Source organism: Mya arenaria, chromosome 7 (genome assembly GCF_026914265.1).
Source record: "Mya arenaria isolate MELC-2E11 chromosome 7, ASM2691426v1".
Taxonomy (NCBI): domain Eukaryota; kingdom Metazoa; phylum Mollusca; class Bivalvia; order Myida; family Myidae; genus Mya; species Mya arenaria.
Window position 1 is genome coordinate 48,788,088 of NC_069128.1, and position 27,938 is coordinate 48,816,025.

General features: G+C 34.2%; 2 protein-coding genes across 15 annotated transcripts in view; one reads left to right on the plus strand and one right to left on the minus strand.

Annotated features, from left to right (window-relative positions):
• Window positions 1-3,567: 3,567 nt before the first annotated feature.
• LOC128240675 (ras-related protein Rab-5B-like) lies at window positions 3,568-13,953 on the minus strand. Its single transcript, XM_052957371.1, has 7 exons — window positions 13,797-13,953; window positions 12,110-12,306; window positions 11,286-11,354; window positions 10,875-10,957; window positions 9,675-9,797; window positions 7,615-7,708; window positions 3,568-4,730 (listed from the first exon to the last, which is right to left on the minus strand). Exons 2-7 carry the CDS (start codon window positions 12,270-12,272, stop codon window positions 4,621-4,623), a joined length of 642 nt encoding a protein of 213 aa, XP_052813331.1. The 5' UTR covers window positions 12,273-12,306; window positions 13,797-13,953; the 3' UTR covers window positions 3,568-4,620.
• Window positions 13,954-16,192: 2,239 nt separating this feature from the next.
• LOC128240676 (myosin-IIIb-like) overlaps window positions 16,193-27,938 on the plus strand; it is a 91,525-nt gene continuing 79,779 nt past the window's right edge. For 12 of the 14 annotated variants that reach the window (XM_052957372.1, XM_052957383.1, XM_052957384.1 and 9 more), the window contains exons 1-4: window positions 16,193-16,260; window positions 26,038-26,217; window positions 26,722-26,931; window positions 27,545-27,720. In XM_052957372.1, coding sequence (XP_052813332.1) covers window positions 26,793-26,931; window positions 27,545-27,720 — 315 coding nt within the window. In that variant the 5' untranslated portion in view covers window positions 16,193-16,260; window positions 26,038-26,217; window positions 26,722-26,792. Of the gene's footprint in view, window positions 16,261-19,840; window positions 19,978-26,037; window positions 26,218-26,721; window positions 26,932-27,544; window positions 27,721-27,938 lie in introns of those variants that run through there. The other 2 variants (XM_052957374.1, XM_052957373.1) reach the window with 2 other exon arrangements.

The following is a 27,938-nucleotide window of genomic DNA, read 5'->3' on the forward strand; positions in this document are numbered from 1 at the left end:
AAAATCTGAAGTCCATTATAACCAGATCAAGCTAAGCACACTATAAAGTTTTGATATAACTGGTGTTATATTCTCATTTTGACAAGTTCCAAGACGCTTAAAGGAAATTTTCTCCATAATAACTGTCATCGAAATTAGACTTTGGCTGACCAAAGCATAACCATCCTTAAGAAGCCCTGCTATATAATTTTCAGAATTTGAGCAAGCCCGGCAAGCGCTTTACAAGTGCAGGGCTTGCAAACTTTATTGTGCTAATTTTGACCACTGATAATCATGAAAAGCCATTCTATCATGTTAAATTAAGTGAAGGGAGCATGATACTGAGATACTGAAGTTTTATATGCTTAAAGATTTTCAAAAAATTGGAGCATGGGCAGGTTATAGTTAAACATAAGAAGAAAACAAACAAGATCTTGATGAAATTTTATTTTTTGATAGGTACACGGTTTCTGTATACTGAATTTATACAGTATAATTTTCAATAAACAAAACATCTAATATTCACACACACCGTATAATCTACAATAAAAGCTTGCTGTCATACATTAATATTGAATTTTCTGTAAATTTTAGCTATACATGCTTTAAATAATTCAATAAATATTTTTCGCATGCTTTTAACTCCTTTTACACGTGTTATCTGTTCGGAATGAAAAAAGGGGCTACCATTATATATGTTGTACATTAATATTATCACAAGTCTACATTTAATTTATTAAAATGTTTTTCTAAACATACTGATATCAAGATGAAAAAATTCTTGAGATTATGCAATTAGTACTTCAAATATCAAATTTATTAACATTTTTTTATGGCAACTAGCCATAATGCTAACATTATTTACATTTCTATGTAAATGCATTTATTTTCAAACTGTGTTGTCATCAGTAGACATGTAATTTTATATTACAAGTTAAGAAATGTAATCAAATAAATTATTCAACATTTCCAAAAGCATGTCAGAAATAACTAAAACTGTCTAGCAAACGTGCAATTTTTTAAAATTGGTACAATGATTTATGAAACAATTACTGGGTAACAGTTATACAGCGTGTAGCATAAAATTGTCCAGCGCAAGCCTCACAGACGTCAGACAAGATGTCCCAAAGGTTTTTGCATTACACTGCAAGTCTAATAACAACTCTATTATAAATTACCCCTTCCTATTGTATGTATATCTTTAATTCTTCATCAGATGAAAACTAACTATTGAATAAATAAATAAACCCCCATTAGATTTTTAGGTTAAAGGCCTAGTTTTCATCCTTCTATAAGTGACCCTTCCCCCCCAAAACTGTGTATTTATACACGACCTCTGTTCATTGATCTTAATCTTATTGCCTAATTGTCTTATCAGATCTCCAATCTGAGTTTCCTGCTGTGCAGTTTTAGATGTTTCATTATAAAAATGGACCCTAAATGGCCCTGAGCCAATAAACAAATACACAGTAAAGTGACACCAGTGCAATTAGCAGGAGATGCACACCATGGGATTATCATGCCAAACGTTCCTTAAACTAGGCCTTTAAAATTAAACGTTCTTAAAGATAATCACAACTCTAGACCATACATAATCCATATCTAACTGTTTCATTTTTATAAGATGAAAAAACATAATGATGTTTCAATTTGCTAACAGAATTTCATTCTAGAAAACTGGAAAATTCTCACAAAAACATTTTTAATCACCAATTAAGCACAAAAAAGGAGATAAACATTTTTACATTATACCAAACAACTATATACATTCAGTATAACCTATGCGATCTCTGTAACAAAAACAAAAAAAAACAACAACAATAATGAGAATCATTCACACTGCAAGCACTCGAAGCCGTAAAAACAAAACAATGCTTTACATGTATTTATATTTTCATCTACCTTGTTTTTTTGTTCACGGCAATGGTTCTGATCAATGGCAACATATTTCACAACTGTTGCAATCTATACCCCACGATTTTGCTGTGGTCATTTTTCCCAAGTTTTTCAGTATAATCTGGTTTATAGTAATATAACTACAAATGTACAAACGCACATATGTACATAATTTGTATTTTTTCTCTACTAAGAAAAATGCGACTACATATTAATAAAATAAATGCTTTCAAAGCGATGCAAAACAAAATTAGCGAAGATCTTGTTCAAACAAATATTTATTTATTTTTAAACAGGTTTTTTTCTCATCATCATCAAGGTAGTATCAGTATGCATTTCTTTTGCTTCTTAACAAATTAAGACATCTGTTGGTATTACTGAATTTTACTGTAGATAGTCGGATATAAAATATTCTGGGAAAAATAATGAGAAAAATTACAATTTAGGAAAAAAACTCTTAATATAAGTTTAGATCATAATTATGTAAAAATGAAGCTGAAACAATTTATTCCATGTCCCTTTATACATTCTATCATGGGCAGGCAAATGTTTGTATCGTATTTTGGGGAGAATAACCGCATACTATCTGTCGTAAAATTCGTTTAATGGCCTTGCCATGAATGAATTATTACCTATTTTTTCACTCAAAATATAAATGAGAGGTAGTACTTTCAAATGAGATAGGGTTATTCCAGTAAAATATAAAACCACCAGCGGGAAACACAATTATTTAATAGTATAAAGGTGGGTGTCTTTTTGCGCTAATTTGGACCCCACAAAGGTAAACTTGTTCCGTAGGGGGATGGCATAATTTAAAAGTGCCTTTCCCCTGGGGGTTATATGTTTAAATGGTTAGCCCATAGACACAGTATACAATTTCTTTATATATTCTTGTTACATTTGTGTATACATGTTTATAACTGCAAAGATTTAGACAAAAACAGGAAATTAATGTCAAATATCAATCTGACGACAATGCCATATGACAAACAAAAAAGCATTTAATTACAATGAAATAAGTTTCATTATGTGCAAAATGTAATATTAAATGCTAAGTTTTTAAGTCAAGCAAAATATTTATAAATCGTCACCTTAGTGCAAAAACTCAATATCTGCTTCTATATCTATATGCAGTTATTGAGTTATTGCACTAAGGTGACGAAATTGTTGTAAAAGATTAATCATACATGGATATCATACAATGATAACTAGACAATCACACCATGAATGATGATATTCTATAATGTATTTCTTGTTACATACATTTTTAACTTACTGCATGTTCATTACAAACTTAATAACCATACATCATGATTATCATAATTAAAATGTCGGTGAAACCATATTGTAAGAAATTAACGACTCAAACTTTGAATTTAATTTGATGCGAGACTGAGGCTACATTATGTATTAAGCCAACAATGTTGCAAGAGGCAGAGTGAACTAACTGGGTCTGGTTAAAAAATATTATCTGATTTTCCGATGGTCAGAAATTTAAAATTCCGTTTTATAAAAGCTGGTGAAAAAGTCGCAATTATTATGATAGCTGACAATGCACATGGTGGATAATTCAGCTCCATAAGAAAACCCTCATAGCTCTCCAATGAATAAATGCTATTGCACATATCTCTGACTCTGTGTTTGAATCGAAGAATTTCAAGAAACCGGTCCATGTTAACAAGAACACAATCATAACATCGTTTTTTTATTCTTATTCTAAATGGTGACAGGGTTATTCTGTGTAATATATACCGTACATTGAAAGAAAGAGCTAAGCATGTACCTTTCACAAGATTTTCAATTAAGAAATTTAGAAACAAAATCCCCCATATCCGGCATAGGAAAGTTTAGTCTAACATGACTTTTGTACATCTGATTCCATGCGCATCATAACTTCATGTATTCATGTGCTTGTGTGATATTAATAGTTAATAGAGATAAAATGTTATGGTGCATCGAACAACACTTAAGAATGAAGAAATGCAGAGAGATGTTACATGATGAATATCTTAACGGATTCTCATTATTAATATCACAGGGATGGTAACAGATCGAAAATCCCCATTCTGAAAACTTAGTATGAGGCATTCATGTCCTAAGCAGGGATTAAGGACTAAGAGTCCCTGGTAAAATTAGTTTCATATCTATTTATATCCATTTCAAGGTACTTCATACTATTTTTAATGAAAATGCCCAGTAAAAAACAAACCTTTTAACTCTTCAACAGTCTTAAATTGCAAGCTCTTAATCCTGTTTCAGGAATAATCCTAAATTTCATCATCCCTCGCTTATAAGCCACAGCAGGATACGTAATGCATTAAAATAATTTTCGGTTACATTTTTAAACAAACACTTAAGTATAAGTTACATTTTTAAACAAACACTTAAGTATAAGTTACACTTTTAAACAAACACTTAAGTATAAGTATTCTGCATCATGCTCACAATTGTAAGAAAAATGTGGAACACGCAAAAGCTCTACATGAATTTATAATATTTCTGCTTTGTCAACTGGTATGAAATGAAGTGGAAAAAACAAATGACAATGTGTGAACAGCAAGAAAAACAAGATCTCTCACTGTTAGAAATTCTAAAATCTGCTGAATTTCCCTCTGTTTTCCATCAGCAGCAGAAACTCCTTCCCAGTCTGTCAAGTATCCACTTCCCTTCCACTATAATGTTACAGTTTGTATGATTGGACCAATTTGATCACATGACCCAAAGTTCAGCCAATCAGATCACAGTTTACTTACAGCAACCCCCACCTTCTGACTGGTTCTGTTCATTTAATCTCACTCCTGGCTGTGGTCTGCCACCTTGTTGACTGCCACTTTCACTTTTTGGCAACTTTTTAGCTGAAATTGACATATCCAATTAGCAGAAATAAACTACCACATTTAATAGTTTTTTATAAATAATAAAAGGGTTGTCTGGTTAGTGCAGTGATTAGCTGCTTTTTACCACAGTAACCCAGATTTCATTCCCAGTCTGGGTGCTAGGAAGTTTGATTTGCCGTCACCAAGAAGGACAAGTGTTTTTTTTCCAGGCTCCCTCACAACAAAAGACCACACGCTGACATTACATTGGGCCATTTACAGTGACTTAGAGCATAAGTTAATACAACTTTTTTCACAATTGTTGTAAAATAAATACAGTTTAAACTAAAATAAACCACAAAGTCAACTTATTAGACAAACAAAGATTCCATTTTCAAACATTTCAAGGCAAGTCAGAAACTGAATATAACATGCTACAATGTTATCTCTGTCATTTATAGACAATCATAGCATTGCCCTTTAGTATATTTATAACAAAGTTGTGTATCTTGAAGGGTGATTTAAAATCCACAAAATTACATAAATAATAACAAATATGTCAAAAAGCCACCAGAGACAACACTTAACATGAACTAGTATCATTCTTAACCTCTTAATGTAAAAAAATGAATATACTTAACTACTGACATAGTGAAACAGTTCTAGCTTTTAACCATCAATCTCAATTTCCATATTTTTTGTTCTTTGTCTGGATTGCAAATTTCGGAAAATTTCCCAGACCAACTCAAACATTACCAGACCTGGCTGGTGAGTTGTTTACTCTGAAATAATTAAGTTTTGCTTCTCGTTGGACTTAATTGTCTGACTTGCATAATGGCCTATTTGAAAAATGGCAACAAATCCTTTTGTCAATCAATAAATAGTAAAACTAAACAGGCCTTTCGATTAAGTTATCATTATGCAAATCATTTAATCAGCAAAGGATTTTGGTTGAACGAGATAATACCTGTAACATAAAAAATCAACAGGCCCTGCTCTATGAGATCCAGTATTTGAACAAGTCCGGAAAATATTTATCAGTGCATTGCTTGTGTTGCGGCCTTGTGCTTATTTCAACCACTGTGCTTTACATTTTCAACTGTTTATCCAAGTTGTGATGGAGACATATTTATCTTTAGATCATATTTTAAGCTCAGTTAAACAAACTTCAAGATGTTATAAAATCTTAAACTTTTTTAACCATCAATGCATTCAATGATTGTACAAAATTGGATTTCACAAATAAAAGATAACAGCCAAAGGTTCTAAAACACTAGTCTGCACAATTTACAGCGGTTGAAGTGCAGACAAATATCTCTAAAAACAACTTTTTTATGTAAAATGAAGACAGAAAAGAATATTTACAATGCTGATGAATTTGATTACAATTGCATTTAACTCTGTTAAGTGTCTTTTCCTTCATTTCAAATTCATTAACATGTGTATATGGTAAACATGTTATGGCAATAGATTTAGATAAAAATGGAAACGTGATTTGATGAATTAAATTATTTCTTCAAAAAGGTTAACCATTTGTGCAAAAGCTGGTTTTATGGATACTGTAAATGTTCTATTAAGAGTGCATGCCCTATTTGACACACCCTGGGTCATTTTGTGGGTCTAAATCCTTATTCTGCAACATGAACAAAGCTAGTTAACCTTAACTCTTAACAAGAGATGCTAACGATAAAAGTCATGTGATAATAAATAGGTCATGTGATGCCTTGTCACCAGAAAATAGGCAACAATATTCAAAATTATAATGTTTTTTTCTCCCATCAATTTTAGTATATATAAAGGATAAATTTGAGTCAGTTTTGTGTTTAGATGTCAAGAAATTAAAAATACAAACTCAAATGATCTTGACAATTTTCTCCACCATTATAACATGAAACATTTTTGCCTTGACACATTTTCTACCATTCAAGAGAAAACAAACATTTTTCCATTCTTGCTGTAAATTGTGTGTTGATATATTAAAGGCCTAGTTTAAGCCTTCCATAAGTGACCCCCCCCCCCCCCCATTTGTACATTTGTACACAACCTCTGTTAATTGATCTTAATCTTATTGCCTAATTATCTTATCAGATCTCCAATCTGAGTATCCTGCTGTGCAGTTTGGGATGTTTTATTGTTAAAATGGACCCTCAATTGTCCTGAGCCAATAAACAAAGACACAGGAAATTGGCCCCTACTGTGACACCAGTGCAATTAGCAAGAGATGCACAGCAGGGGATTATCATGCCAAACATTCCTTACACTAGGCATTTACAGTCAATGTGTTGAGTGGATTGGTTTATTGATTTACACACACAGTGGATACTGATTGGTCATTATGACAAGGATAGTGATCAGGGCTTCCATTAAGAATTTAAAACTGGAAGTATGAACTTCCTGGCAATCAATATTGGGTGTTTTTTTTTCAATAAAATTTGGAAGTTTAAGTCTCCCAAATACAATAATTGTTTCCACTATTTTTTTAACTAGCATATAAAATATCAAATAATTCACAGATTTATATTATAATAATTTATCTTACTTAAAGACTGATTAAAATTATGAACCTAAAAGTAAAATTGCCACAAGGTTTTGATATTTTGAACTTCCAAGCTTTCATCTTTGGAAGTTTTCTTCAAAATATTGGAAGTTTTTGTACTTCCAAGGAATCACATTTGGAAGTTTTAACCCATTTCTAGGGAGTAATATACTTCCAAACTTCCTTTAATGGAAGCCCTGAGTGATTTTATATTTTTTACTCTATACATGACTGATCAACAAAAGATGCCACCTTTTGCCTTTAGAAGGACTTTAACAGTTCATTTTCAATAATGGATTCAGAGATCATAGTGAGCCAAATGTGACCTTTTCATTAAATTTTTAATAACTGATAATTGGAACAACAAATGTATTCTGATTCACTTACCTATTGCCAGGAATATATCGTTGACGTTCATGGCAGTTTTTGCTGAAGTTTCCATAAATAACAAACTGTTCTCTTCTGCATACGCTTGAGCTTCCTGAAAAGATAAAATGAAATTCATTTTAATCATGGGCAATCTTATGACATGCGAATCATAATGTATATAAAATGTAAAAAATATATATGTAGCTGAAATCAGTCATGTAGGTTCGACTAGGTTGTAATGCAAATGAATCTTACCACAAAAATAAAAACCACAGCTCAGATCAAAGACTTCATTCTTATTAAGAATATATCATGATATGGTTTATTCAAAATATTACAATAAGACTGCCAACAGAGATATGCATACGCCATTAATCACATATGTGAAATACATCTATAGAAATAAATTAATCCAAGAATTCACTGAAATGATAGGGCACTAAAAATTTAATACAGACTTGTTAATTAAGCAGCATTGTTATTCTTAAGCTAACTGCAACTTTGCTAAAGGTAGATGGTTTTTTTTAGTTTTTTTCTACAGTTTTAGTATAGGCAACTTGGCACTGCATGAGTTTAATTATTAGGCTGCCTAATTTACTGTTCTATTCCACCATGCATTCAATTGCAAAGTAACCCGGTTGCCAATAACTTGAATATGTTATGTCTAAAATTAGTAGTAACTTGAGCTGAAATGACGTTCTTAATTCGGTATCCGGACATTTGCCCCCCGGACATTTGCCCCCCCGGATGTTTGCCCCCCTTTTGGACCATGGCGGACATTTGCCCCCCCGCCGGTTTCGACGGGGCGGACATTTGCCCCCCCTCAATGTTCGAGGGGGCGGACATTTGCCCCCCCTCCATTTTCGATGGACATTTGCGATAACTTTAATAATCTTACAAACTATCAACACCAAACATGTGTTTGTATTAAAGTGTGATATTTTTGCTGTATATACTTGTATATATGAGTGCTATAAATGTGCTATATGACTTCTGATTTGAAATAAAAATATTATAAAAGGATTTACATTGTTGTCTTACCTAAGCCTACATCGTCACATGTGTGACCTGAACGGTGTAATCTGTATTTATATGTAATTATAAATTAATATATTTTTAATATCTTGGTATAAACTTATAAAACCGGGGGGGGGGGGGGGGGGGGGGGGGGGGGCAAATGTCCGCCCCCTCGAAAACGGCGGGGGGGCAAATGTCCGCCCCGTCGAAAACGGCGGGGGGGCAAATGTCCGCGATGGTCCAAAAGGGGGGCAAACATCCGGGGGGGGCAAATGTCCGGGGGGGCAAATGTCCTAGAATCTCTTAATTCAAACGCAGTTGCCAAGTGGAATATATGTCCCATATCAACTAAGGAGTTTTTGATTTCATCCCTATTAGGGGTAAATCGTTTTGGTCTCTCAGGAGTGACACATAAACTAAATCCTAGACAGAAAACGGACTTAAGCAAGAATCATACCAGCTAATAGCTATCCTAACAATGGAGGTAAACCAAGAGCAACACAGAGCAAACAGCAACACCGGTCTTTTACATATCAGTTGAAAAACAGGCTCAACAAATATTGGAGCCACAGTTATGTGCCTTGTTTATATGCATGTGTGTATTGTCTACTTTCTCCTACTTCTGCAGTGCTCCAGCCAGGTGCTAGGTCAGAAAAGGGCACTTTTGAAGCGTTTAGAATGAGCCTTAATCGGGCACTTGCAAGGGCCAACATTCAATTCTTATTGTGTATGTGTTGTAACTACTACCAGTTCTAATAGTTTTTTTTTTATAAATACCTTAGCTGCTATCCTTACTTAAGTGCTAAAATTATGTATATTTATTATTTTATACTTATTGCTGAAAATTGCCTTAGTCAAACAAAAGGGCACAGCAGGGTGTAGTAGAAGGCAGCAGGTTGCTGAAAAAGGGCAGTGGGATGCCCCACCCTGCTATTTAGGCTGAGCTGGAGCACTGTTCTAAGCAAGATTCAAGTTCAAGAACATCTTTGCTATCTCAGTACCTCAAAATCTTTTCTTAGAAACACAGACAAGCTAAAAAATGGTTTTAATTTTATACTTACATCATACTCTACCATGCGTTTATTGGCCAAATCTGCCTTGTTGCCAGCCAGGGCTATCACTATATTGGGGCTGGCTTGTCGCTGTAACTCTTTTACCCATGTCTTTGCTCTCCCGAATGTGTCCTGTAAAATTGAATAATGTGTTAAATTCTAAACATCACAAATTAAAGGTGAGGTTCGCAGTGATTCATTTTGCAATGCATTCAGAGTCCTCTACTCACTTTTTCTTGAGAACCCATTCCTCTTAGATAAAAGCATCCTATGAATGCCCACTTTTTAATTCATAGGTGCACAAAATAATGCTTAGTACTCTTATATTTTTGCTAAAGACATATTTATGGTTGTGAAGTTGTTAAAATGAATCACTGGGTTCTATTTTCAAATACTTCACTATCAGAATGATAGTTGAGGTAAATGGAAATTTGTCTTAAATTATCAGCCTGCAAATACTTGGGATGAAATGAACAATAAACGATCATTCAAGGTTAAGATGGATGCAGTATGTGCTTTACAAATTTATTTTTGTCTAACATCTCCCATGCATGTCAACATTTAAGTGAACTTCTCCATAAACCCTTCATTTGTTTGATCATGATTAAGTCTACATATTCTATTGAACATCTGTGTATAAAGATTTATCAACCAATGCTTTTCAAAGTTGTATAGTTATGAAAAGAATGTTATTGACCTGACAGCTGAAGGGCTGAAACCAGTTTGGCGATGGGTTTTGGGGGTGCTCTAGCCCCAGGCCTCAATTTCTCGAAACTTCTTAAGCTTAACAGGCTTAAGTCGCTTATTTCAATTAGCCCAAATAAATACTGAAAATGGATTTTGATAAATGAAAAATGGCTTACTGTCATTATCACATAGAATATTCCTACATAATTTCTAAAAACTCTTTCAGAAGTAAATAATACGCATTTTAGAGAACTACAAAAATAGTGAGATTAGCTTAATCCAGTTATAAGAGACTTAAGAAGTTTCGAGAAATTGGGGCCAGATGGAAATAAGAGGGAGTGCAGCACCCTGCTGCAGAAGCAACACTGGCTATTTAAAAGCCCATTAAAGGGCTATCCTCACTTTCAATTTGATGTCAATACTAACAAGAAATAAAGTAACAACAAAAAGCAACAAGACAACTTCTATGAGAAATATGCGAATCTGCGGACAAATGATATCCCCTGAATGGGTATTGGGTACCTGGTTTGTGATGTCATATACAACTATAGCAGCCTGGGCTCCTCTGTAGTACATGGGTGCCAAACTGTGGTACCGCTCCTGGCCTGAAAACATGGTGAACATGTAACATAGGGGAATCAGGTATTTAATAATGCATACTATCATTTTTATAGCATCAGTTACCATTAACCATGATGTTCTTCTCTACCTCATTAATATTCACAGCAACAAGATTTTTAGTCAATTTTCCAATGGTACTAATGAATAGTAATAGCAATTAAGTACTGGGTTGGCCGACGAAGCTATATAAGGACACTCAAGAAATAGTTTCTACCAAGGAAACTTACTGGACAGTGATTCATAAGCTTTAAGATGTCTTAACAATATAGCTTTGTAATTTGTACAAAGTAAAATCTCTCTCAGGCAACTCACCTGCTGTGTCCCAGATTTCAAACTTGACTGTTGTGTCGTCTAGACACACTGTCTGTGTAAGGAATGCCGCTGAAATACAAGCAGATATTGTAGTTACAATACATATATTATGAACAACATTGTTTATTGATATGATTAAAAGTTGAAAGCTAAAACTTTTAATTGTGTGCTAACCTAAGGGTATTTTAAACATTTGTCAGTATGTGTTACAATTAACGTTTTAGCTTAACATTCAAGTTGCTGTCATGTTTTACCAAAAAATCTTTATTAACGAAGGCGATTGAAGAGGTCAATAATAATTTTGCGATCCATATGAACTGCATATTTCACAGCTACATTGTAATAAGTAAATAACTGTTTCATAATATGATACCGCATGATATATAATGACGTTGTATAATAAACTGTTTCCTGCCAATGAACAGACCGGTCAATATGGCATTTTATTTTGTCTTATAAAATTGCTCTTCATCCAATCATGGAAAGTTTATTATGTTACAATGTTTTACTGGTACTATTTTGGCCAAACCTGGATCAAGCTTAGACACAAGTCCAAGTTGAAAAAGTGCTAACGTTAAAATAGTTCTTTATTAAGTTGAAATCTGGCCTGCCGAATATTGGACAAATTTTCATTCTACGCTCAATTTCAATGATTCAAAGAAGGTCTCTGATTAGCTGACAGAAAGGTTGTCAACAGGTGATGCAGATCATAAATATTGAGTTGTGAATTACCAAAACTGATAAAAAAGATGATAAACTTTTTAGTAATGGACAGCCCTATCCTAAACCAATACCATTTCCAATACTTCAACCATTCAGCTCACCTCCTATTGTACTCTCTTGATACTCATGAAACTGTCCTTTCACAAATCTGAGAACAAGACTTGACTTCCCCACTGCTGACTCTCCCAACAAGACAAGTTTAAACTGGCATATTTTCCCTTGTGCCGCCCCATTTGGGCGTTGTGCTCCCGCCCGCTGTGCCATCTTACACCCCTGTTCTGGCTTTGAAAATCACTATCTGAAAAAAGACATTTGCTTTTGATTTAAAAGTCAAATCTTGATTTTGTTCTTTTGTTAAAATGATTCAATAGAAATATTAAGGAGAGAAGAAGTGCACCAGGTGCTGGAGTCAGACTATGACCACAGAAATGCTAAAATGGCCCTCCACCAATCTAGCCAATATGGGAGCCTTACCCTTCACACACTTTTCCTCACATGTTTGCATTACTAATTAAGGTGTCAGGAGTGTTTGGATCTGCCCTAAAGGTAAAATACTTACTGAGCTATTAAGTTGGGCTTTTCAAAATATTTTTGCCATGCAAATGCAAAAATTCAGGATCATTCATTCAAAAGTCTTACTTCAATGACTGGGTGGGGAGGAGTGTTATGTTCTAGTGTTCCAGCGGCATGGGTTCTACTGCCGCACGATGCATTTTTTCCACAATGTTTTACATTTCTGATTAAAACTCTTTCATTTTTGTTCGATACAAAACCAAAAGCTTTCTTTCCTCAAATAAAGTTATCCTTAGGTGATGTGTGGGGTGCAAGCAATAGTAATAACTCTTACCAACTGAGCTAACCCTACGGCTGATTCTTACCTGAACACAATACTACCTACACCCTAACCTTTCAGGTCGATTTAGGCACTCCTGCCTTTTACTTTACACACCAGTAAAGTAAACTTTCGAGTGTTGACAATTTTTGTTTTGGCGACTCTATGTGTCCATATCCCATTTGTTGTTTCCTAGCCAAGAATGACATATACCAGCGCTAAGTATATTAAGAGGAAAAATAACGTGCACCTACTTGATAGTTCCAAAATGGCGATGATTGGTTGACAAAAGCTGATCATGAAACACTTAGGTAATTAGGGAAAGGTATTGGCTATAAATAATTTAAGTATTACTTTTTTGTTTTTATTTATCAATGCAGTGTTAAATATTGTGTAGTTACAGTTAAAGAATATATTTTACATTGATATGAATAAGTCCACTTGTGGCGTTTAGAGAACAAATTAGAAAACAAATGAATATCCAAATGTTAAAAAAAATAATCCCTTAACGAGCAGTATTGTAGCTAGAGGCCTGTGCGAGTCTTCACAACTGCAGGAACACTAGCACAACGAGCTAAGCAGGCTGCTGTTTTTTGCCCACACATACTACGTTTATATAACCAAAAAATATAGTACTTGCTTTTCTAAACATGGACCGTCATGCATGGATGACTCATCCAAATGTCAAAATATGTCCTAAACATTCAGAAACAGCATCATTTTTGCAAAATTTCGATAACTTAGTAGTTCGTAATGATGTAAATCAAGAACTAACAAATACATGAGACAACGATTCACGAGGACAGCTATAATTACTGATTCTGATATAATACAAAACCAAAACAAATGGTATGTCCCAGAAAATTTTCAGCCATTTTCCAACACTATCGATTATTATCAAAGACATTTGTTACAGTTATGTGTCACATTCGAAACCTGGTATGTTGATCATATACCTTAATCAACGATCACAGTTTGAGTATGGGTTTACAGTTACGAAAAATCGTGTTCAATTTTGCGAATTTGATATTTTGACACTTCAATGCGTAGAACCACCCTCTAAACAGCCAAAGAACATACAGGATATAGGTCCGAGTGAAATATAGTTCGGAGTATAATGGATGGTGTCTGCTGTTATTTTGCAATGATTTCAATTTCTGAAACATTTGAAAATGAACAATTATTTGATCTTATTTCTAAACGAATTATATAAATAAAATAATTATACATTTCAATCGTACGATTTAATATCCTGACGTCATGAAATATCATTAAAAGTAGTTCTAACCAGGTTACACGATACTATATTTGTTCCACCGATGATTTTTTTATCAAACACGGCATTTCAATTTATATTTAACAAGTATCGGGCGTAGACATAGTAGACAGTCAACTGTCGGTGTAGTTGAAGTATATCAACGGTTGAGGTCTATTGCAGTTTTCGGGAACTCCTGAGTGCCGTGATGCCGGAGTGCGGAAAAGTAAAGGAATTGGCCCCAAGCAGGTGCGGGACAAGGAATTGACGCTAAGAGTCTCTTTATATACATTTATAACTATCCACCAGACCGGAGAGTTATAGTCTCTTAACGAAATACGGATGGAGGGGGGGGCCTTCCACAGGCAAATTTGCAGAAGGTTTTATATTAAACGTTTAATTTTGATGTATTTTATAGGTATGTATTTTTTTCTTTCATATTAAAATAACACTTGGCCCCCAAGTCTACTATAGCCGAGTAATCGTGACTATTAAAAACGTTCATATCAGTTGTCGTCCATCAACAAAACCGTTCGCCATTCCAGCACTAGAGCTAGTGTTGAATCCTGCGTGGTTTGCAGTTATAGGGGGCGTAGCTGCTGGAAGTTAAAAATTTAGAGAAAGATGATTCGAGCTCACACCAGTATTTCAACGGTTTAGGTCTGCTGCAATTTCCGGGAACCCCGAGTGCCGTGACAGCAGATTGCGTGTCGAAATGGTAGAAAAGGAAGTGGTCCCCAAGTAGGGGCGATACCAGGATTCGACGTTAAGAGTATATAACCTCAGCCCCCCCCCCCCCACACACACACACCCTGACCCTAGAGTTGTATTAAACTTTAAACACCAGAGTTACGGAGGAGGCGGGATTGGGGGATTATTGCACACCTTTAGATATGAAACGGTTGATGTTGATGTATCGGATTTAAAAGTAAATTTTGACCCTTAAATCTACTGTACCCGAGAAATCGTGGCGAATATAAGCTCTCCTACCAGACGTCTTCCATCGACAAAACCGACACTGCCATTACGGCACCAAAGGTAATGCTTAAGAGTCCTAAGTAGGTTGCAGTTAGGTGTATTTGAAAGTTAAGAAGAAAGATGATTGGAGCCCACAGTCCCCTGTTTGTTGCTGTTTATAACTGGGAATGGAACTGGCAGATTCCCCACCTTTTTCGATTATCCCGCGCAAGACCATGGCTCGAGTGTGTGGGTGTGTGTGTGTGGGGGGGGGGGGTATGAAGCATGGCCTAGCCACGCACTTTTGAATCATTTTGGAGAATTACTTCCTCAGTCAAATATCCATTAAAGCGGCTGACTCAATATGTAGTTCTACATGTTCCGATTGACCTACATGTATCATCAACGACGGTCAGTATAAAGAATGATTGAATAAGAAAAATAAAGTTGTAATCTCTGGCAAGCTTTAAAAAAATTGGGGCAATATACTTTTAAAAAAGTATTTATGAGCACTGGATCACGTTCAGGCGACAAACTTTGTTAATACGTTTATTTTTTTCACATTATTCACACAAACAAAATTGTCAACGTTGGGCATAATTTTATGTCGTATAGTTCCTTTTATCAATGATCCAAGTTAAACCAGATTCATTAGGGGTAATCTGTGTGTATTGGTCTAAGGTGTATGAAGTATCCTATTCTTTTAAAATTTTATTAAAAAATGGCCTATTTCATAACCGCCGAATTACTATTTTATCATCGTTAAAAAATAGAACATCTTAGGCATGTAAGAGTGTTTTATGCTGTTTAGTTTCTTTTTCTTTTTCCCCGTCAAGTGAAAGCCAGTATTGGTAGCTTTGACGTACCCATACAGATACAGATACAGATTCAGTTACAATGAATTATCGAAATCTAAAAAGTAAATAAATAACAACCTACAATATAGGTTTAGTTTATTAAAATATAAAATAATATCCGATACATTGTCGCGTCGGTCGGTCCGTGGATGTGGTATATCTACGGGGCAAGTAATCCAGGTCTTTTTTACAGTAGAGGAAACAATTTTGTTTAACCTCTTTAACAAGGGAAAGAACCATTTACAGACGCGATTTCTTCCCCTTATTTACCTGTCCGCTAGGTGTCATCAAAAATCAACTTCCTGGAAAATGTCAACAATGAGAGGTGTGGTTGGACTTAAACTTACCTAGGTAAAACTTTATTTTTTACTCTATTTTTTGTACGTTTTGATCATGTTCTTGACATATTTTTGCAGGTTTAACCCTATTTACACATGACTGAGCAGTTGTCAAGCCGTAAGTCACACCCCAGATCTCAAGTTGACATTTCTTTAGTTTCAACATTTATAATATCAGTTAACAACACTGTCAATGCAGAAGAATAATTATTTGGACTAGAGCACAGGGGTCAGATTTTTTTCTTGGAACTTTCAGTTGATATTTAGGGTTTTGTGATAGATTATTATGTTCCAAATAATTTTGCTCAAGATTTTTTTTCTTGTTTGATTTTTTTTAAGGAAGGGGGTGTGGCCATAGGGTGGGTCATGTCAACACAACTGCTGCCTGTATTACTGAGCATGCTATGCCCACCAGCTACAATGCTGTCCAGACTTAATTTTTTAAAATTCACAATGATGTTTTCACAATGATGTTTAGTCTGCATTTTAGATTTGCGAACTCACATGTAATATTAAGTGTGTTTGTTGGCTTCACTTATTATATTTGCTGTGCACTAGCCCTTATTATCTCCATTGACTATCTTGAGGTTAATTCATGGTGAAGCCAGACTGTAGGGTGATAACTGGCCTGAGTTTCTCATAATGGCCTTAATGTCTGATAATAGCCCAATACATAGTTGGGAGAGGTTATGAGCGCAAGGTTCAATTAACACAAAATGGCCCACCTCTACCGTGTTTTAATATCTTTATGTTTTTTTACTACCTTTATAAGACTACATATTTTTTTGTAGAGTTTACCTTTGATTATGTGGATATTACTGCATCTCTTACTGCATCTTGGTTGCCATTTTGATTTTAAAATGAAAATGGATTTCACATGTGAACATTCCAAAGGCGGGCAACAAAATGATTATCGATAATCGGCCCGGGCTTTAAAACTGATCATTGCAGAGACTGAGTCGTGCAAATAATTGCGGAAACCCTGTACATATGTGTTACTATAGATAGTAACATTTCAGCATTAACACTGGTTATCATCCTGGTGAACGGTAAATTGGGTTTCATAACAATGTGCATACAAAATGTTTGTTTAATCTGTCAAAATCTGGGTACATGTAATCATCTTACCCATGCACGAAACTACCCAAAATGGCGAAAAAAGTAACACTCATTTTTTTTGTCTACTGGCAAAAAAATTGGATGCAAAAAAATATGGTAGGTCAATATATAAAGATACATGGGTGAAAGTATAGATTTTGAAAAAAATCTGAACAAAGCCCTGGCCAGGGTTCCAGTGGGTTGGAGGCCCCCAGAAGCTACTGATTAAGCTTTCTATAAAGATTTTCAAAAGGCTTTTCTGACACTACTTGTACAATTTTAAACACAAAGCTAGTTGGAATCATATATTGTGTGCTCTGAGTGGCAGGGTAGAAAAAAAACACAAAACATAACAGCAAATAGAAGTATCAGGGGATACGTGAACTGAGAGTCTTTGCTCACATTTTTGTCAAAAAATTGAAAAGATTATGTTCAATAGATGTTGCATCAACATTATGGCATACTATGTCATATTAAAATGGGCCCCACCTTAAGCCCTTTGAATCTAATGTGCTACTGATAGTGCTACTGCCATAATCGTTATCTCCATTTGTTTTTCTCAGGCTGTTCAAGCTCTTTAGTGTTGTAGACTAGATGTGATTAAAATTCATTGTTTATCTTTTTAAGTTTCAAGTTTAATTATTCTCAAGGCCCAATTAATTGAGCAGTTTTAAAGTTTTTCGTGTTTACAATTTTGCCACCAATTTGCGGTGTGTCTTAATTGTTGACGAAGCTATTTGGGTAATTCTGCAATGTGCAGTTACGGAAGATGTGAACTAGTCTGCAATACTAAATCAATTGTTTGAGTCTGCTCTGTCATAATTCCCTACACCACTTAAATAATAATTATTGTAATGTACATCCAGTCACATTTTCTGCTCATCCAGATTGCCCAGAAGAAAACATTTATGAACCATGCAAACCCAATGTCAAGGTCACTAACATAGATGAAGGTCAGTTGCACCTTCCCTATCTATCTACAACTATCAAACGGTGCTCCAGCTAGGCTCAAATATCAGGGTGGGGCACCCTGCTGCCTTTTCAGGCACCCTGCTTCCTTAATTATACTACACCTTGCTGTGCCCTTTTGTTTGACAGAGTAAATTTCCACAAATGAGAATATAAGGAAAGATTCCATTTAGTCACATTCAATGCGCATCAAAAGAGCCCTTTCTGACTAGAGCACCCTGCCCTTTTCAAATCCTGACTGGTGCACTGTATCAAAGGATATTGAAATATCATAAATTACAAATATCACTCATTGATTTAAGAAAGAAATAGGTTTTGATGTATGAATTCATATTTATGATGATGACGAAGGTAATACTATCTGATTTCTTTTGTCACATACAAGTTGTCAAGTTGGTATCAGTTCTCAGTTCTTTGTTAATTACCAGCACAGTACATAAATTGTACATCATATATTATTCAGAACTTATGTTGGACTAACAGTACATTTCTTGTTAAAGGTAAGAATTAACCTGCTACATTTGCCATGTGTTACAAATGCCACCGACATCGAGAACAAATAATCATTAACAGAGCTACATTATATAAGTTTTGACAGCATTTTCAGATGACTTGCTATTGCATACTTTATAAATTGATATTACCGTACACTAACTTAATACTTACTAAAAGTGCATAATTATATATATTAGTTAAATTGTAAAAAAATTGTCCAATGGTGGCTCTTGTTCAAATTGTGAACCCTGGACCTACCGTCTGCCTCCCTCTAAAGCAGTCATGTTTTCGAACTCCACCAGGGTAACTATCTCTTGATATCTCAAAAAGAACATAAGTACCGGTTTCTTCCCAGAAAACGGACTCTAGAGTGATTATAAAAGCTGTCAGCTCTCGTCACAATCAAGCTACAACATAAATATAACTAACCTGCTACTACAGATATGGGAGTAAATTCAGATCAGTGTTATTTTTACCATTTTGGGACTTAATTTTGACATTAAATTTATGTTTCTGGTCTAAAATAGCATAATTTTGGACCTATATTCAGACGTTATGGATGTAAGTTTTCTTTGTTTGTTTTTCTGTCCACCATATATGTTAGAGTTCATTTCAGCAATCTACTGAAAATGGAGTGAGCACAGTTAGTGATTATTTGGTGTTTCCACTGATGTGACTCACTTAGCTCCGCCCTCTATTTAGTCATGTGGTATTTTGCCGCGAAATTTAAATTGCCCAGGCATTACAACCTTAATAAATCAGCAAATGAGTTTTGTGTAATGATAAATTATTAATTAATTAAGCTTCAGTAAATGGGGTGAAATGCTCCATTGTCATTGGCCAACAATGCAAACACCAAATGTACATACAGGCATTCCTGCATGCATATATTTCTGTGCATATGAACTGGTGTTTAATTCCTTGCAACATGGATCTTTACTGTTCAATTTAAAAGACATGAGCAGGAAGTTTTAAAATTAGTAAAAGTTTCAGGAAGCATGATTGCCTACCTTAAATAACCCTCAAAATTCTTTATCTACATTAAATTCAATTGATAAACCGAAACATGTCTCTTGAATTTGACGGTTGTAAATAAACTTCTATTTTATGCCAGTGAAACATTGTGCTGTGTTAAAGGTGGAAGATAAAGTGAGGAATTTAGAATGATGTAAAATGTTTGAAATACCGTTGTTTATGCTTAGATGCTTTTCATTCGCTTTGAAATCAGAAATCTTTCAAATATTTCAAATAGAGTAAATAATCAACAAGAATAAATAATCAACCAGAGTAGTTAACCAACCAGAGTAAATAATCAACCAGAATAAATAATCATCTGGAGTATTTAACCAACCAGAGTTATTAATCAACCAGAGTAATTAATCAACCAGAGTTAAAAATCAACCAGAGTAATTAATTAACCAGAGTAATTAATCAACCAGAGTAAATAATCAACCAGAGTAATTTATCAACCCGAGTATTATTTATCAACCAGAGTAAAAAATCAACCAACGAAAATGCACGCTTCAATATTCAGATAAGTTTCAAAGGGTATAATTTTCTGGATCACGTCTTGAAAACTATTTTATAATATACTCTGAGTCTCAAGTTTTGTGTAATAAAATGTTTTTATGTAGTATATCTTGTTTTGTTTTTATATTTTACTAAATATTAGCCTTTCAGAAACTGTTCATTGCTCCCATTGTTAGAAACATGAGCATAAACACTAAATCATTTTAGGAAGGAATAGTAGGTAACCATATAGTAATGAAAATGTCTGAGGCTTTAACATCTTCTAAGCTTCAAAATATCTATCTGTTGGCTGGAACTGGTTGTAAATGACTGATTTCTTTCTAATGAAGGTAAGCACCCTTCCCTAAATTTGCCACGAATTGGATGTGGAAAATGGGTGGCAGTTGGTGGAGTATTGGAACGGGTGGCACTTGGTGTAAAACGATGAAAAACAGAATAAAATGGGACTTTGATCTAATTTTTCACCATTTTCCACCAAATGCCACCCCAACGTGGCACTTGGTGGAGTATTGGAACATTTTCCACCAAATGCCACGTGGCAATTTTTTTCACCAAATGCCACCCCAACGTGGCACTTGGTGGAGTATTGGAACGTTTTCCACCAAATGCCACGTGGCAAATTTTTTCACCAAATGCCACCCCAACGTGGCAGTTGGTGGAGTATTGGAACGTTTTCCACCAAATGCCACGTGGCAGTTGGTGGCAAATTTTTCACCAAATGCCACCCCAAGGTGGCAGTTGGTGGAGTATTGGAACAATTTTCCATCAAATGCCACGTTCAGTTTCTTTGATCTTTTTTCACCAAATGCCATGCCAATGTGGCAGTTGGTGGAAATTACGTGGCACTTGGTGGAAATAAAATCATGGGATTTATGAAGTATGCATACAACAACCTAAGAACAACAAAAAACATTTCTTTGCAGTCATTTAGTTTCATATGTACACAAAATTACAAAGGATCACAGTTGATGGTGAAGAGCTGTCTGCATTTCTACATTTGGAGAAATCCTGAAAACAGTTTTAGTATTATTTATTTTGGAGGTTTCATTTTAGCTATCATTATTCAAAATATATTTCAAAATTAGATGCATAAATAAAATGACAACATTAAAAACATACTCTTAAATAAGTTTCTTCAGCTTTGGGCCTAGCCAGATTAATACCAAGTATAACAACAAAATGATATACCATAACTAATTATAGAATTCAGCCTCATACATTGAATCATTGCAAATATGTTTTACAAGAGCACTTGTCTGTTGTATTAGCAATGACAATACAGGTAAAAAGTTAATTTAACTACCGGTTTTGGTATTTTGAATATTGAAATGTCAATAACCTGTTTCTTTTCTTTAGTGATGCACATTCGGTTGTTGTTTTCTGCAAGTTTGGCTATACTTCTTCTGCTATAGAAGTCCCTTATTCATATTTCTTTCTGAAAAAAGAGATCATTTTAATAAATCTGTTCAATATAACAGGGTTTGCCTCACAGAAGAATGTTATTTGTTCTACAATTTGTTCTACAAATGTCTTTGGAAACATGTGTACACCAAGATTCACTTTAATATCTTTATTTTTTCAAAATCATGCAGCCAACAACATGAATTACACCAAGGCTTTGTCAATACCAATAACGATTTTTCTTAAAAACACACACACCCTTTAGATCATATACATCTTCTACATCTTTTCTTGACTGGCATTTAATATTGTTTATCTCACCCTTCATAGCGCTAATAAAATATGATAAAACTATGAGGTCAGTCTTCATTTAAGTTATTGTAATATTCAAATATTTACCAAAAAGGTCTTAGAATCTTGTCCAAGTACATTGTCATCCTTATGGGAAGGTTTGTCTGGAAAAAATGTGTATAACATTTCTTTATACATCTTCAACTTCATTGTACAAATTGAATCATAATTTTTAAACTTAGTACATTGCTTGACTGAGTATTTGTCAATTATTTTGGAATAAAGTGAAACATACTTGACAGTACATGCATAATAAAGCTTATCTCTTGGTCAAACTTTAAACAAAGACAAAGAGCCTAATATGTGTAAAAATAAAATAAAATGATAAGTCATGATCTTTTTTGGATGTTAATATGATAAAAAAAAAACAGTTACCTTATAATCAATCCATTTTATTAAACAAAACTGCACAATTTTTTTTCTCACTATTCAAAGTTCCACAAAATTAATGCTAGTAACTGTCAGAAGATTCAAATATTTTGAGGAGATTTTCCAGCAGAGAGGTCATTCCGAGTTTAAATCAAACATTAATGCATCCCTGTACCTTTGGGGAAATAGCAACAGAGCACATGTACACAGAAAACTTAGTTTAACTCATCATTATCATGATCATGATAATCACCATCACATTGTTGTTGTTGTTGTCATCATCATCATCATCATCATCATCATCATCATCATCAACACCACCACCACCACCACCACCACCACCACCACCACCATCATCATCATCATCATCATCATCATCATCAATAACAACATGTTGTTGTTGTTGTCACCACCACCACAATCATCATGATCACTATCACCACCACCACAATCATCATAATCACCAATACCACCACAATCATATTCACCAACACCACAATGAACTACCAACAACAACACAATTGTCAAAATCAACCACCACCACCACCACCACCACAATCATCATAATCACCACCACCACAATCATCATAATTACCACCACCACCACCACCACCACCACCATCATAATCATTATCAATAGAACCACCAACATCATAATCATCATCTATAGAACCACCAACATCATAATCATCATCAATAGAACCACCAACATCGTAATCATCATCAGTATAACCTGAGCAACATCACCAGTTAGTTTTAAATAGTAGCATATGTAATGATGCTAAAGCAGCAGCATGAACAGCAACTGTCGTAAATTCTATTATTATTCCATCATGATAAGTAATGGTTCCATTTTACAGAACTCTTGAGATTTTCTAAGTCTTTTTTCACCAAATGCCACCCAAAAAATTAACTAAGTTCATTTTTTCACCAACTGCCATATGAAAAATTAACTAAGTCCAACTTTTTCACCAAGTGCCACATGAAAAAAAAACTGAGTTCAATTTTACACCAACTGCCACCTCCAGTTGGGTGGAAATTTCATGGCAGTTGGTGGAATTCTTGATATTCCACAAAGTGCCACCCATTTTCCACCAAGTGCCACCCATTTGCCATGGATTTGGGTGGCATTTGGTGGAAGTTGGTGGCAAATTTAGGGAAGGGCATTCCCGCTTGGCTCCAATTTCCCAAGACGTAAGGTATTTTAGCTGGTCACTGGGAGTTCAAGCCAACGGGTACGACTGTTCCTATTGTAGACATGTTGTTGATTAGTTTCAAAACCTAAATACGCCAGTGCTGGCTGCATGCTGTTACATATATAATCGACGAGTGATGGGGATTTTATATATACAGGTTCAACATAGTATGACTAATGGTATCTTATATATATATATATATATTTATTATATTGAACATGTATATATAAAATCAAGAGGTGAAGGTGTGCCGGCATGGAAAAAAAAATTAAAAAAAATTGTTCGTTGTTGTTTATTTTGATCTATATAGATATAAAAAAATCCCCATCTAGGGTCTAAACAGCTGAGTGAACCAATAAAATGCGTAGTGATATCGAAACTCTCAACATGATTTTTTTGTAGTGGATGCATTTTGAGGGTGCACTCACTAGCTTACAAGATCATAACTAGTTGCTACCTGAATTTCTTCGTAATAAAGTTTATGTACATACAGCACTTATACGGTAACAATCTTGCAGGCCCCCCTCAAAAATTGTAAAAATCATATACATACATATATACATCCATCAGATAATATCAAGCTCTTGAAAGTCTTATCTCATACCAGTCAGCTAACAGGATTTGTTTGTTTAACGATTTTGATTTGTGTATTTAATTTATTTACAAAGGGTGTAATAATCGTGGAAAATAAATCACTTGTGGCATGTCGTATTCATTGGCAGAAAAGTGTATGTACTTTTATTGCTATTTTGCTTTATATTTTTGTGTAATATTTATTATTTATGCTTTATGCATGTCTGATTTTGTGAAGCGCTGAATTTATTATCACATCATTGGCATTTGTTTCTTTTCTATTCATTTTCATTTATCAACATACCAAAGTTTACAGATAAAATGCATGGATAGATTATAATACAGCAGAAAAAATGGTGAGAAATTCAGGTGAAATCTGATTTCATTTTCAAAATATGAATATTAAACAAGTTCTAAATATATTTCTGAAAACAGCTGCAGCTTAAATACTTAGGGAATGGGAAAACATGTCTTAAATGTAATATGATCTCTAGTAATAATTGCAAGCAATAATTTTGATCATATTCTGTGGTGAAAAAAAGGCATAATTAATTTCTACAGTAAAATTTGGTAACAATATACAGCATTTTTTTTTCAACCAATAATGTCATTCCAGGGGATTCGGCCAAATTTTAAATCCCAGAAAAAGATACATTTTTTTTTTGCAAATATTCAATTGAAAAATCATAACCCTAAATAATATAGTTTTGTTTCACACTTAACAAGTAAAACTTGTACAGATATATTTAAATGACGTCTTATTCTCTCAAAGGTATTATAACCCATGATCTAAAAGGGTTTTTCTTTGTTTGACATACTTTTGACATACTTTCTTACTATGGTAAACTCACAATTTTAGGTATTTTTTCACTTATATATTAGTGACAGACTGAAAGAGCCTAATTCACAAAAAGGTGAAAAAAGAACACTGATATATTTCTACATAAACATTTCTTTAATGATATAAATAAACAATTAGTGTCAAATCTACTTAAGGATGGTAATAAATGTTTATTGCATCTTAGCCATAAAGGAATTCTATTTACATTTTCCTGCATCTTAAATCTCTAGGCCTTGTAGGCTATGTTTCTAATTTATTACATGAGCGAGTTTGTTATTTGTGTGGGCGGACCTTGTAAGCTGTGGCATTATCTTCTCGTGTCACATGGCAGAATGTTTTACGACATAAGTTCACACAAAACAACAGTCAATAAAGAGGTTGGATTTCCATATTTGTCTCAGAGTTTCTGCTCAATTTAGCCGATGAAGAAAATATTGCTTTCAAGCACGTAAAGTCGAGTAACTGGCGGACGAACCATTATGGTTTAAGAAATGCTTTGATGTTTAGTTGTTTATTAAAGACATCTATATATATAACAGCTGAAATTAGAAAGATAAAGTTTCTTGAGATTGTTTAAACTTGAGTAGTGAACAGTAGAGCAGGCCGAATAATATTTTGCATGTTTTAAATTATACTGACATTTGTTTGAATGCATGCCACACATTCAGCGTTGAAACAATTTGTCGTAATTATGACTCTAGCAAATTTCTTAATTTACACACTGATGTTTTCAATAGTTATTTGAATATTAAAATTCCTTATAACATAATTATTATATCAAATAATTGGATATAAAAATTATTTTAACTGTAAAATGAACAATTTAGATGTTTCAGTGACAATTGGAGAACACAATTTGTTCATTAATAACAATAAACTTGAGGCATTATAAATTATGTGAAGTTATAACTTATGTTTTCATAGCAAAAGTTTGTCTGATAATTATTTTATTTTTTATTTTTTTCAGACTAGCAATGACGACGTCACCTATGCAACAATTCCCCATGGACATTTCTGATTGGTAACCTAAGCAATATTCCAACAAAGTTATCTTAAGTATTGGGAAAATGAGCTTACCATTAACGTTGCAACTTTAAAAGACCAGCCCCTTGATTGCTATCACGGACGCTGTCTCTTTTTACAGCAAGTAAGTTATATGACAGCCATTAATAGCAGCAAAGATTTAATAAAGAATAAATTTGTATGAAGCATTGACATTTTGTAAATGTTGGCATCATGATGTGGACAGCTTTTTATATTTTAAGTATAATTCATGAAGTTTTGGATGTACATTTGTGTTAAAGATTGCACTTCAAAGGAAAGCATTTGTAAGTGTTTCATGCATTGATTCAAGCATTGATTTTAGTTTGTACTTGAGCAGTGTTCGCTAATATTAATTAAAAGGACCCTCCACTCATTTCTTTTCTCTTTCTTACAATTAGTTTCATAGCGTTTTCATTAAACTTTTAATGTGGCTTCATGAAAAAAAAACTTCCAATCATGAGAGAACAAATATTTAATGTAGTTAAATAAATCATAACAAAATCTACTTATGTAATCATTCAAAGAATTTACTGATATTATTCCAATAAAACCTTGCTTTATTATTTAAATTTATTAATTAATCCCAAACAAATCTAAATAATTGCAGAATTCATCTGGGTTTTAGCTGAACTTCTTCTCAGGAGTTTAGAGTTTGCCACCCCAGATCGCTGAGCCACAATGTTTCGGATGTATGACCAGTACAGCTCTGAGATCAAGTTCTCTGAACTAGAGAACCCAGAGAAAACATGGGAGCTACAGGATCTGATTGGGGAGGGGACGTATGGAGAGGTGTACTCAGCAAAGAATAGAAACACTGGTAAGTAAAATAAGCAGATAAATGGTAAGAGAGCAAATTAAGGTAAGACAAGATTAATGAGATTGTAAAGAGCCCTTAGGTGAAATGAGACCTACAGGACCTGATTGAGGAAGGGACTTATGGAAAGGTCTAATAAACTAGGAATAAAAAAATGAAATATGTTATATGAAATATATATTTTTAAGGACACTTAAAAATTAAATACATTAATTTGGGAATTACAGTCTTGACCTGATTGGAATAGTGATGAAGAAGGTTACTAGATGCTAGGAACAAAACTTAAGCTAAAATCCATCCTTTGATTAAGGGAGTGTTAGTTAGGGCGTGGTCTGCATTGAACTGACAGTAACTTCTGTATACGAAAGGAACAGTAAGGGTAGAGATTAATAATTCACAAAAAACTTACTGTCAGGTAAGGGAGAGGAATCAAAGCTTAATGCAACAGACTTTATGAAGAAATCTATTTCTGAAAATATTTTTTTATGACATTAGATTATTGTAGACCTGGAATGTGTATTATTATATAATAATTATTAGGCTTTATTTATTTGTTTATAAAAATATCCTTTTGGCAATACATTGGAAATTTATTCTCTTAAATGCAATTTTGCAGGTGAGATAGCTGCGGTGAAGATCTTGGAGTCGATACACGAGGTAATTGAAGAGATCGAGATCGAGTACAAGATCTTGCGTGATTATAACGACCACCGGAACATGCCGCGCTTCCATGGTCTCTATTTGAAGACAGGTGACACTGGAACTGACGACCAGCTGTGGATGGTGATGGAGGTATGTTTGGGGGGTGGGGCAATGTTTGTGTTGGGATAAAGTTACAAGGCCCATCATGGATGGTATGAGTTGAACTCATTTCGTAATTTGAATGAATTTTATTTTGGATGTTTGAATGATATTATGGCTTGTTGCTGCACTTAATTCTAGGTTGTCTCCATAAAGTTTCTTCGAACTTGGCTTTGTTAAAAAGTGATCTTAGTTGAAGCAATCTAGCT

Excerpts from the sequence above, each read along its gene's own strand:
- LOC128240675 (XM_052957371.1), bottom strand. The coding sequence starts at position 12,272 with ATGGCACAGCGGGCGGGAGCACAACGCCCAAATGGGGCGGCACAAGGG. Across the intron at positions 11,355-12,109 it reads TCAAGAGAGTACAATAGGAG|CGGCATTCCTTACACAGACA; the intron begins GTGAGCTGAATG and ends CTTGTATTTCAG. Across the intron at positions 7,709-9,674 it reads AACGCATGGTAGAGTATGAT|GAAGCTCAAGCGTATGCAGA; the intron begins GTAAGTATAAAA and ends TTATCTTTTCAG.